This window comes from Leuresthes tenuis, unplaced genomic scaffold, assembly GCF_036924035.1.
Source record: "Leuresthes tenuis unplaced genomic scaffold, fLeuTen1.0.hap1 SCAF_10, whole genome shotgun sequence".
Lineage (NCBI taxonomy): Eukaryota > Metazoa > Chordata > Actinopteri > Atheriniformes > Atherinopsidae > Leuresthes > Leuresthes tenuis.
In genome coordinates, this window is record NW_027325364.1 from 11903954 (window position 1) to 11917062 (window position 13109).

General features: G+C 37.6%; 1 protein-coding gene across 1 annotated transcript; it reads right to left on the reverse strand.

Moving 5' to 3' along the window:
• Positions 1 to 56: 56 nt before the first annotated feature.
• On the reverse strand, positions 57 to 12948 carry LOC140316958 (tumor necrosis factor receptor superfamily member 5). Its single transcript, XM_072395044.1, has 8 exons — positions 12313 to 12948; positions 12045 to 12170; positions 11475 to 11621; positions 11270 to 11363; positions 10840 to 10976; positions 6569 to 6676; positions 2977 to 3099; positions 57 to 2009 (listed from the first exon to the last, which is right to left on the reverse strand). Exons 1-8 carry the CDS (start codon positions 12380 to 12382, stop codon positions 1849 to 1851), a joined length of 966 nt encoding a protein of 321 aa, XP_072251145.1. The 5' UTR covers positions 12383 to 12948; the 3' UTR covers positions 57 to 1848.
• Between the last annotated feature and the right edge of the window lie 161 nt (positions 12949 to 13109).

Sequence of the window (13109 nt, forward strand, 5' to 3'; positions counted from 1 at the left end):
TATTAGAGAAATTGACTGGTAAAAATTTGCATAGCAATGTAATTAAAAAAAACAAACTTTTTTTAATGGTGTTAATGTGCATTTCACAAGTCACTGACAGAAGATGGTACAATATAAGTTAAATTAGACATTGTTTAAAATAAATACAAGACCTTTTCCAACAAAATTAAGCTGCAAATAAAAAACAGAATGCAGTACATTGTAATTCATTTAAACTATCTATGTCATAGAAAATAGGATAAAGAAAACATATCAGATGTTGAAACCGAGTTATTTAACAAATATAGCAGTAAATATACCTGGGATTAAAAAAAAATCAATCTGAATCTGTTGAAAAGACTGAACAACACCTCTTGGATAATCTCACATCTAATAAGGTTAATTGTCAACAGTAATCTCTTATGTGAGCAGAGGACTAATGGAAATCACTGCAAGGGCTCAGGGAAACGTCTGCAAACCACTGTCAGCGAACACAGTTTTTTTCGCTGCATTCAATGATGCAAATTAAAACTACCAAGTCGAGAAAATAAATCAATTTACGCTGTCGCCATCTCTGTGTCTAAACTCATTTAAGCTGAAACTCTTTCTTTCAGATTCATATAAGAAATCCTGAACACTGCGTGCTCTGGACTAAAGAGCAGAGGAATCTTCCAGGCAGTTAACAACGTTTTGTTTAAGAGTCAGTCTCCCTTATGACAACGGTGGGCATTCGTGCACATGACGGAGAATTTGCGTATAGCTATCGGGATTATTTAGTTTTCAGAGAACGCTTTCCTCAGTTCAGTGTGGTGAAGGAGTCCAGGTCCTCATCTGGTTCAGACTTGATCAGCCAATGAAAATATTTGGAACAAAGGAGATCCTGAACTGTTCTACAGCGGAAATCCTGCATCAAACAAGAACGGGAAAACATGTCGATTTCAAAGGTAAAACAACTGTCCTCCTCAGTTCTTTGATGTTAAGAAAAAAAACAGGTTATGCAAGACATGATGACGATCCACCCGTCCTGACTTTTATGAAACTCCTTTTCAAACGTTTGACATTTGGCACATCGTGTTTATGCACATGTATTAATTCAACATTTAGATGATTTATGAATCATAACATTCTGCTTTGATTAACAGTTACACAGCATCTCTGGATCCTTCCTTGGAGAAGGTTTAACGGTTTACTTAAGCGATAAGACTGGAATAATTCTGTCAACAAATCCGAGGAAAAGTCAAATGCCAGTCATTCATCTGTTAGTACTTTGACACCATTTGTTCCTAATGAAGAAGAGCTGTGGGTTTACAGTACATGTTTACTGCAGTGTGAATGATCAAAATGAAGGTCATGGATGAGCATGTCATTTAGTGCAACAGTGTGACTCACTGATGTGTTTTTTTATAGCAACAATGGGGGTCCGTAACACAGACATATAAGATACACAAGGCAGTGTTTGTTACTATCAGTACATCTTTCTATATTTTGGTCTTTTCACAGGATTTGTTGACATAAAGATAAAGAATGGATACACCACTGAGATCTAGCTACACAGCACAGTATGAGCTCCTTCCACTTGTGTGGCTCTGTCAAGACTAATTTACATCAAAGTTAATTACTCAAGTAAACCGCTGCACCAGTGTTTTTTCAGCTGTTAGCTTGTAAAGACACAATGGAAATATCACAGTATATGAGCTGAAGTTGCCATCAAAGTCCTGCAGGTGGTAGCAAAGCATCAGCCACCTTAAACTCTACTGACAGCAAAAGTCTCTATTTTTGGTATAAATACATCCAGTTCGAGGGTTAAGAAAATACTTTAAGATGTCCAAGCCAGGTATAGCACCTGATCAACAAACCTATCCTGGGTTGTTATGTCCCACACCACTCGTCTTCCTGTGGCTCCGAGTGGCACCTCAGGAAGTTGGCCGGGTTGTATCCAGAGCTTTCTTTATTGTGATTGGATTCAACAAACGAAACAGAGAGCTTCCGTTGAATTATGGGAAGGCTGCTGCAGTTGATCAGAGTATCATCTGAAGAAGATGACAGAAGCAATGTCAGTGTGACCGTCCTTCAAAGAAAACATGCCCAGCCCTTTCTGAACCTCGATGTGAGGTTTTATTGGGTTAATGATGAAACCGTTTTAATGGAGATAAAACAAATATGTGCACTGAAGATTAATATGGGGAAAGAAAAAAACTGGTGGACCAACAATTATAGTTAATGTAACGTTTTGGATAACCATGAAAAGCTTTGGTGCTTCTTGGGAAAGATTGTGTAAGTCTTTGAACTGTAATTTAGGAATAAATGTCCTGTTAGATAGTCCAGTTAGTGGCATCTAACTACACAACCTAATAGTTCAAAAAGTCTCCTCGGTATTGTTGACACAATTTTCTTACACTTTCATCTCTCACAGCCTGCAGCGTCAGACTTTGCACAGCACATCACTCAACTCATTAATCTAGGTCTTTCCTTTGATGTGTCCCCAGCATTTCAAAATTTAAAATGGAGCAGCAATGGTAACTGAGGCATATAAATTAAAATATACAGTTTTAAAACACTCCCATGCAAGTTAGAAACAAATTTCATTGTATGTCATTCATTAAACTTAAAGGGAACACAGGTCAGAGAAAATATATTAATATGTGTATTTAATAAGGGAATATATGTTGTATGTAATGTCAATGTAAATTTAAGGGATTATGAAACTGAATTACTTACAACCTTCTTGTAGCATGGAAGTAAATCAAAACCACGAGTTAATAATGTTAATGCAAAAAAAGATTCCAGCATTCCAACAATTTGCTTTAATCATTTAATCATTTAAAGCCTGCTATCAGTTCCCTTCCTCTGACGTTTTAGGTCATCATAGGTCTGCTGTGTGATGAATACCAGTCAGTTTCTTTTCTTAAAGCAACAAACACCATACCTGATTAATTCAGAAACCTCTCGCCGGATAGATAGACATAAAAACTCCAGAGCGTATTGGGGATTTAGTACCTGTATTAAAAAGTTTGTAGTCGTCCTCAGTGCCGCTCTCTTGACAATGAGAAGACAGCTCCAGTGGAGATAAAGGTGGTGCAGGAGCAATCTCCATCAGAGTAACAGGAATGGTGCAGCTGTCTGCCACACAGAGAACAAATACCACATTAACAAATAAGATATTTCAACCTCATGCTCACGAACATAAATGCGATAATCATTTTTCAAGATTTTAGATGAAATTCAGTGCACCAGAGCTAGAGCAAAAAACCCAGAACTAGTGACTTATCGACAAGGTAAACTATGTCAAAAGACCCTTAGATAACCCCATAACACCCAAGACTCTGCTCTGTTGCACTATTTGTCATTGTTTGTACATGTCTCATACTGAAAGTGATACAGAAATGTGACAAAGTCTAGCCGTGTCGAACTGCTGTCGTGACTTTTTCTGCTTTTGACAGAAACGCAAACAACTCTCAGACTTTATATTTAGCTAACACAAAATAATGAAGAATCTATTCTTCATTATTAAAATGTAAATCTAAAATGTACTGAAACTATCACATTAGTCTCAGCTTTAATGTAAGTATTAGGTCCTAAGTATTAGGTCAGTGTAGAAAGTACAGATATAAGTCTTTTAATGCAGCTCCTCAAATTCAAACATATTGGGACAGATACACAGGAAGTCAAAACAAGATCACGCTCAGTTGGACCGAAAACTAGTCACTATGTCAACAAAGCTATTTAAGGACGTTTTCCATGCTGTGTTTCTAAAATAAAATGTGTCGCTCAGTGAGTTTTGATTTGACATTCCCACTACCTTAGAAAGATGAGGTGGTCTGTTGTTTTTCTCCGCACTCCCCTCTAACATTTTCTTTCCACTCTCTGTAGAACTTTGTTCTAAATGCTTAAGAAACTGCCACCCGGTCTTTCTGAAGTTAAGTTCTCCAGATTGTCGTCTACATCCTGTAGAGTTTTTTTATTTTTACTTGCTGTGCAGGTTTTTTCTTTGCTGTGCAAGTAATTTAATGCCATGCTTCCGACTCTGCCACAACATACACTATGTTCTGCCTTTTAAGAGGAAACCTGACAGATAATCGTGACAAAACAAACCACTTCTGATAGATTTTATCTTGTTATGAGCGTCATTCTTGTCCTTTTTTAATTACACTGTCGCATCTTTAATCTTCATATTTTGAGACATCTCTGCCTCGGTCGAAAAGTAAATCTCTCAATCATGAACTGTTTTTATCAGCTGCCTAAGAAATATTTACTGTAGCATATTTTCATCATTAGGGACAAGGTATTAAAGTGGCTTCATCAGTCATTCATGTCTCTTTCTTTACTGACATGAATCTATTAAAGCTGAGACTTGGTTCTATAAGGTAGTATCCATTGTTGCTGGAGGGTGTGTGGGAAAACAAATCCTGAAAAACGTTTTATTTGCCAGATAACTGGGATTTGGTGTGGACAGTACAATGCTATCAGACTGAAGGACGACATGCTCGAAACATGCTGTAGTTCATTGTAAAACTATGTTAATGTTTAATGACAGTAACATGAAGAGTTCAAATGTATATGTGAGAGATATCAAAATCATCTTTTCAGTATCAAATGCTCCTATACTCTTGAACTCATAGAAGGTTGTAAAAGGTTTGAGGTTTCCTTTTTCAGAAAACACTGTGGTTATTTCTGACTCAAAACAGTCTCAATCCATCATAATGGTCTTGCACATTTAATATGGAAAAATGAAACTTATAAACTGAGAGATTTTACAGATGCACTCAGTGGGTCTAAAAAAGATTATTGAAAGAGTATCGAAATCCACTGAAGCCATCATGGAAACCTTTCAACCTCCAGAGGAGAGGGATGTATAAACAACCAAAGACACCCTGGCTATGTTATTTTTTTGAATGTCATTCATTTAAAATCTGTATGCAACACCTAATGAGAAAGGCCTTGAACTGAATCTCGAGGCGTCACGTGTTGGACTTTACACTAAATGATGACCAATAAGAACGAAAAATGTTTGCTAACAGCTTCCTCCTACTGAGTGATGGATCCTCTCCAATTTACATTTAAAGACATAGATACAAATTCTGAATAAAATAATTTGTATACGAATATCTGTATATACATATATCCATATGGAAATGGTAATTTATCTATTCTTGATGTATGCGTTCTGGAGATTCCATTTTTTAGAAACGCATGGATATCGAGCCACGATTGGTGGAAAATTAGTTAGTCACCAAAGCCTGCTGATTCATCCAAATCTTCGGTGAGCTCTCTGTGAGCATGATGAGACTCGTACTACAGCATTTAAATGTCAAACTAGCCCTTTAGAGAATAAATCAGTCCAGACATGGTGCTGTAGAGTAACCGTAAAAAACATGCAAGTGAAGCAACAACTTAAAAAAAAAAAGAGACTCGAGGAAAGAGGAACATAAAATAAGTAATAAATAAGAAATGAAACAAGGACACTATTTGTTTTTCAAAGGCAAACAACTCTTACTATCATAATTTTTTCACTGTTTCATCATTAAAACAGTGCTTTGAGCTATAAAACTAAAATTCATCTCAAGTCTAATTTGTGAGGGCAGCAGTAGAATCTCAATCTCAATCTCAAAACGTCAGCATATAAAACTGAAACTAACTTAACACTAAAGCAAGAAGGGAAGTTTGTCTTTTCGTAATTTCTGTTGAAATAACGTCGAAAGTATTGACGTGCAAATATGTTAATCTGTGTGGAAAGCACACACACAGAGGAGGAAACCTGTATCCTCTCAGCATCAGTGAATTCAACACAGATGATTAAAGAACACTGACATTTGACGCTTTTCATGTGAAACACTGAAAATATGAATAACGCTTGTTCTTGAAGACCAAAGGGCCCCCCATTTATTGTATTTAATCTGTCAGTTCCAGTATTAGCACAATGGTTCTGTGGAAAATGAGTAAACGTCAAGTATAATACAGTGTCAGCCAAAACATAATGTGACGGCTCTGTGCCACATACGTAGGACTGGTTTCTCAGAATGAGTTTGCTGCCTGTGAAGTATGCGTCACATTTAAATCATACAACTGTGTCAGGGTAAAACTGTACAGGATGTGGCTTTCTCATTCAGTTTGTCATCTTTGTTGAAACTTGTGTCGCAACAAACTTAGCAGCTCCTTATATAATATGTCTGTGTTTGACTATTCTTCTATTTCTTAAATTAATTTCTTTCACTACGAAGCACCAGACCTAATGATTCAAAGTGATATATATATATATGTGTGTGTGTGTGTATGTATGTTTAAGAAAGTCAGTTATGCAACAGTAGGTTTAACTTAACCAGATTTTCTGCTACTAATTTACTGCAAGGAAAGAGTGGGAGGGTATGTTTGACAGAGATAAGCAGTGACCTTCAACTGTACGACTTCAACTCAAATGGGTCCCACAGTTGTGGTGAACAACAGAAGTCATTACTGCCGTTGTGTAGGTATATGTGCACATGACTTTGTTGCTTTTTCAGCTAGGATTTTTTTTTTTTACAATCCAGCTTGAGAACAAAAGTGTGACAAAAGCAACAGTAAATCACACCTACACATGACGTTTTGTACACACCCGATTTATATGATTTGCGTCTTGCTCTCCAGAGGAAGAAAACTGCCACGATGAGTATGGTCAACACGAGTCCAGACCACAAGCCTGCAGGTAGCATCCAAGAACAATCTGATGCACAAAGACAGAGAAAATTAGATTTGAATTAGGTCACATTTATATAGGTCAGCTGTAACTTCTGGGAAATATAGAGTGGGAGATACTGTTCATTGAGTATTGATCAAGTTTCTTCATTAATGAAATCAGCAAGGTAATGCCTCAAATGACCATTATGAATGAAATCATTTATATTTCTCATTTAATGTAGTTATTCTTAATTATGAAACAGATACCACAGCAGACCTTTTTTCTCCAAAGAGTAGCATTTCTAAGTGCACAATACACTATAATGTAGTTTCAGTATATCAACGATTTTTCTGTATATTTCATGTATTTGTCAACAACTCTAAATCCTTTCATGAACCACAAAAAAAAAACGATTAATCAAAAGCAACAACGAAGGCTTTCTTCCACAAAATTGTATAATTACAATGTCCAAAAAAACCAACATTTTATTGGCTGATTAAACAAACATTTGCTGAGATTCTAAACTGGTGTAAATGTGATCAACGCACAAAAAAGGGAACTATGTTAAATAATTTCAAGCACTGATTTGGTGGTCTAAAAGCCCCACTCGGCTGCTGCTTAGTTAAATGACAATGTGAGAGGATTCAGTAAAAACAACAGGAAAACATAAGTGCTACCCTCTTCTAAATTTCACATTATCTTAAGTTTTAAAAACCTTTAACACAAAGGCAACTGCCTTAAGGTTTCAAACAGGAGAAGTTTCATGATAACATCTTGGCACATTTTTATCACAACAAGAGTACAAACAGCAAAACAAATAAACGAAAAAGATCCTAAGTCTTTCGTTAGGGCTGTTTTCTCAGAATGACCTTTTTCTGGGAGGGATTTCAAGCAAGAGATTGTGCAGATGACGTTCTTAGATCACTCGTTATTCATTTTTTCTGACTCTTCATAGCAACTTCTCATAGCACAAGTCCCTTCTGATTTATGGAGTGATAAAAATACACTTCTCACATTCATCCAAGCCTTTTCTTTACTCGATTAATCCAATTTGGGGTTTTGGAGTGGGCTAGCGCCTATCCCAACTGTCACTGGTGTGCATCAGGAGTCCATCGCAGGGCCAACACAGAGACAAACAACCACGCATGCTCACACTTACTCCACGGGTCAATATAGAATCACAACCTAACCTAACATGCATCTTTTTGGACAGTGGGAGAAAGCCGGAGTACCTGGCGAGAACCTACGCTTGCACGGGACGTGCAAACTCAACACAGAAAAACCCGAACCATTTGAATCTCTGGCTGTGAGGCGATGGTGCTAACCACCACACCAAAGTGCAGCCCACGTCCCTAATCCCGTCAGTAAAAACCTTTGACACAAATACGTCACGAAAAAGGAAGAACATCATTTTAATCCTGGCAAATACTCAGATCCCAGTTTTTATTTCTTCCTTGAACTGTGCTTAACTAACTTAAACATAGGTTTAGGTGGTCTAGCTGCCTCTTGACGTTGGCATTGTTTATTGTAAATTATTCTTTCAAATATACCGTACTTGACTGATAATTCTCCTTTTTCCTAGTAAGTCACCTTGGATAGACACCTTGGATGTAAATATCAATGTGAAGATCTCAGCTCCAAAACATACTCAGAAAACATACTAAGAGGAATGAACTGCTGTAAAATTTCATGGTCATTCTGATTAGTTATAAATCTTTGTGTATGCACCTTTGCTGTCGCACCTTAATGCATCAGTGTTACATACTGCTAAGTGGATATGACTTGTTTTAATTAAGCTGGAACTGATCTGACAAATGTATAAACTATCTATTAATATATGAACTTAATAAATATGTATGATCATATTCTCCATTGTTATACCACATATAAAACACAGTGTACCCAACAAGGTTTGACCTGGATTTTCCGCGCCCTTGATGTGTTTCACTACTTATTTGTATCTGACTGAATTTCAACGATCTAACAAATATGTAAACCATATAAACCTGGAAATGCTGCATTAAAAGCTGACAAATATCATAATATAATATGTTCTAATTATGATCACCAAAAACCTTCGGGTTAATTCCTTCAGTGTTACCCCTCTCTAGAGGACAAAACTAATTAAACAAAACTAATCCCATTTGTACTTTGATCTTTGTGAGATGTATTGGCATGATTTACACGATGGATTTAGTATGTTAATACACTACGGTGCCTGTATGTGAACCATGAAAACATTTTCATACATGTAAACTAATTCCTAACAACCTCTGTTTATGCTTTCTTGCATGTCAAGAACGATTTTTCTGTTAAACTCTGCATGGCAATCAGCACCAGCACTGCAAAGGTGAAGTTGTTCCTGAGTTTTTACTCTACTTTACGTTACTTGAAGATAAAGATTGGCACGAGCTCTATCATAAACATGAAATGTTTTTACTGTAATGTGTAGCTGGTTTTGATATTGGCTGTTTTAGGATCATAATAACAGTTTCATTATGTTTTCTTAACTATAGCTGTACAACTTAGATTAGTCATTAAACCCTATTCTGGATAATACATAATTAAGGAATGCGGCCTGTAATGCTCTGGGCACTGTAAACCTGTAGGTGCCCTTATTTTAGTGTTTGCTTGAAGGACTGTAACTCAGTAGCTCAACATCTACAGAAAAAGGTATTTTTGGGGACATGAGTCATGTGAATGCAGGCTCTGATGAAAATGTTTACGTCACGTGTACCACACCGGAGTTTAGCTCACTAAAAGATTTCCTGTATCTAACCTCTTACCGCTAACCCCCATAACCCTTGATTGATGTTACATTGTCAAAGCTTTGCATGAATGTCCTAATTAAACTTAATGACTGCACTCACTTGTATTAACATTTGTAAAGACTCCTTCTTGTTCATGACTGATGTCTGGTCAGTCTTATTCACCCTCCTTTGGATTGATTTGTACTTTTTGTTTGAGCCACACAAGTGACATGGTTCTATGGTTCTTCAATTTGCAACAGAACTATCAAAGTCACTGTTAGACTGAAACTGGACTGTTCTTAGAGGATGGGTCTAATGACTTTGGTCATCCTAAGACTTTTATACTAGTGCCATCTACTAGTGCCATCATGCTGCCCTCAGGATGAATTTAACTCTTTTAGATAAACCCACAAATTTCTATAAATCAGCTCAAAAGTAAATACCCATATAACTAATGGACAGTTATAGCAGGTTCAGCTGCACATCTTCAAGTTTCAGCATTATAAATTGGTGAGAAATGTGCATATTATACTTGCATTAAAATATTGGCATAGCCAGTGACAGCATGTTAGCATACTGATATTAATATATATTCTAACTCACAGCATCACTGTACAGCCTTAATTGAACTTTTTGACAAAGAACTAAGTGATACAAAGTGCTTTTTCAAGAGAAGCCTTTGAGCATGTAAAGCTGTTCAGCAGATGTCCATATTGAATGTATGAATGAGTTAGGATTCTTCAATGACCTAGCAAAGGTAGTCTCCATAATGCTTGTTTGTTTTCAGGGGTTTAATACACATTCACTTACGGCACCGATGTCACCATGATTCCTTTTCAGATGTATCTGGTATCTAGTTCTCACAATGTGTTTCCTGGTTAGAGAGGACCTAAACTTCATTCCCCTTGGAGAACAAAACCAATTCGCTCTTCTTAAAGAGCCACTAATCTGGTTGTTGACTGCAGAACAGAACTACTTGAGAACCACAGCTTCCTTATGCCAGCACAGTGCTTCTTGGACCTGAAAGGTTTCTCCAGTGAACTGCATCCTGTCATTGCTGATGGTTATCAGTGAGGCTGCATGAGTACCATAAAAAAAACCTGAAACTCACAGCTTCCAGTCAGACTTGACTTGATCTTTTTAAATGGCTGATTATATCATTTATCTAAAGGGTATTTCACATTTTTCTTTCTATCACAACTGTATAATCATTCTCTTCATATGTCATAGACATAAACTGCAACCAGTGCTCCATCCCCATGAAATGGTTTCCCAGAGTATTACTTCCTCTTCCCATCTTGACATGAGGTAAACAGAAACTCTGTGAGCCACACAGTATAAGAGTATCCACGAAACTCCAAAAGTAGTTTTTTTTAAAAGCAAAAACAATACAGATCGAAGAATAAAAAGATGTAGAGTATTTGTACTGGTCGACTGAAGTGAAAATGGAGGACCTACGAGATTTGAAGTTTCCACATGTGGCGTCAGCTGTTGAGTTTCCCGGACTCCTCAGATCTCTTCCCAAGTCCTCACATCTGCAGGTAACATATGAGATTATAGAAGTAAATATTCCCTCAAAAAATGTATGAGTAAATAAAGTCCATATATGTAGTATTCATTTGGACATGATTGACTAACTAAAAAAACTGCTGAAAGGCAGGATCAAACGAGCTCAGAAAATAGTTGCTGCTTTATTCCATCAGTATTCATGAAATAAAGTTACAGTAGGTGTGATGTGGGATGTTCGATGTTTCGAGTTTGTAAACCAAGGATTTCAAACAAAACCAAGACTAATTTCTGCTGTGTTGACAGGTGACTAATTCACTCACTTACAGCACATCATCCTTTAGATTTACTAATAATGAGTGATAAAGAGATGCAGTCTTGCCTGGTATGTGGTTTACAAGATGAGATGTAATCTGTGACGTTGCTGTAGCTCCCCTTTGCACACGCTACACAGATTGTGTCGTTTGTGCGAGTGGCTGTAAAATGGAATCAAATGAGAAGCATGTAAAGTTTCCAGTTTTCACTGTATGGTGTGGATTCCTGTATAAGAGCATGATTATACTTTTAATTTAAAATCTAAAGCTTACCTTGATGCTTGACTCCAAAACCCAGACCGCAGGAGGTCACTTTCTTGCAGTGGTCACACTCATCGGTGCTACAGAAGAAACCCTCCAAACACTCACAAACGGTGTTCCTGTCAGCTGTGCATTCACTTACTTGCTTCAGTTTGTTTCCTTTACGTATGACAAAGAGATTTGTTTTTGTTAATGTTTCTATAATGTGCTGACCTAAAGGAGTCTGTGTACATGTGTGTGGGTGCCTGGCTGACAGATAAAACTGACTGCACTTTACTTGAGATGAAATTACATTTCAAACTCCTGAGCACTTTCCTCCTTCTATTTTTCCACTGTAGAATGTTTCAAAGAGTTTTAACTTGAAGATGGAAGTTTCGCTGTCGCCCTAAAACTGTGTGATAGCAGAACTACACTTTGAATTATGCAGCTGACTGGAGTTTACAGTCGGGTATAAACGAACAGGAGTAAAACGACTGCGATACATCTACTATTACCCTGCAGTAGGGGGAGAAGAGGATGGACCTGTGTCTCTGTATTCTTTGTGTACATATACAGTGCAGTCTGTGCATGTCTTTGACTTACTTTCAAAGCAATTCTTGCAGACCTCACATTTCAACAGGTAGTTTGTTGTTGCTGTGTAGTGCCCATGTCGACAGTTGTCACACTTTGTCCCTTGTGTGGCACTACATTCAACTTGTACATAGTGTCCTGATGAACAATGAAAAGAGTGAAATATACACAAGCATTAGATGCGAGACTATGCAAATACTGTGGCTGAGGAAAGCAGTGTTTTGCTCACATTTGTTAAACAAAGAGAAAAAGTGAATGAAACTCTGAGATGTTGACTCACCCGCAGGGCAGCGGTCACAGCATGTCCCATCTTTACCCTTGTACTTATCATTTTCGCACATATTTGCCATTCGTAGCTCATTCGATTACAGTCCTCCACTCTCGTGTAAAAGCTTAAGGCTTTGGTCTTCTTTCGTCTTCAAACTGGCTTTCAAACTCAAAATGACAGCCGATCTCAAAGGCTACAGTTTTTTCTGATGCTTACTCACTCGTTGCTCACAGACTTCTGTCTCCACTCTCCTTCTGATGTGTGATCTGGCTGTGACAACAAATTTATTTCCCCTCCTTACTGTGTCTTACCTACTTCTCATGTCTTTTCTAATCCTACACAATGGAAAGCCCCATTGACCCTCATTTTCTGTTTTCCCCTCTGTCTCTCTGTCTCTGTCTCTCTCCTCATTTCCTTCCTGTCCTAACCATCAAGCTACGAGGTAGTATGCGCATATGTTTCCTTAGCTGCACAGCTAAAAGACTGATTTCGGTACTGTAACTGCTCAAAGCGGCACAATGAGATTGTTTCCTCTTTGTACTACACCCCTTCCTTTCACTCCATCTCCATTGTTTCCAATCAACCTTTGTCCAGCAGTGCCACAATGCTGCTGAGCTAAAACTGCAAACCCATTTTGAAGAAATATGTTTTGCACAGCTTGTCTTCCTGTCAACCCATTTAACCACAGTGTCTGTCTGTGTACTGCAAACATACAAAAAGTAGTCTACAAATAGATATCTAAATGCTTACGGGTGCAAAATATGAGTGAGAGAGGAAGAGGGGCCACGGGGAAGGGAGGGGAGGGGAGG

Bases quoted from the DNA above. Each gene is read 5' to 3' on its own strand.
- LOC140316958 (XM_072395044.1), bottom strand. From the start codon at position 12,382: ATGGCAAATATGTGCGAAAATGATAAGTACAAGGGTAAAGATGGGACA. The intron at 12,171-12,312 runs GTGAGTCAACAT...ATTGTTCATCAG, and splicing joins CTGTGACCGCTGCCCTGCGG to GACACTATGTACAAGTTGAA. The intron at 3,100-6,568 runs GTGTGTACAAAA...TCTGTGTGGCAG, and splicing joins ACGCAAATCATATAAATCGG to ACAGCTGCACCATTCCTGTT.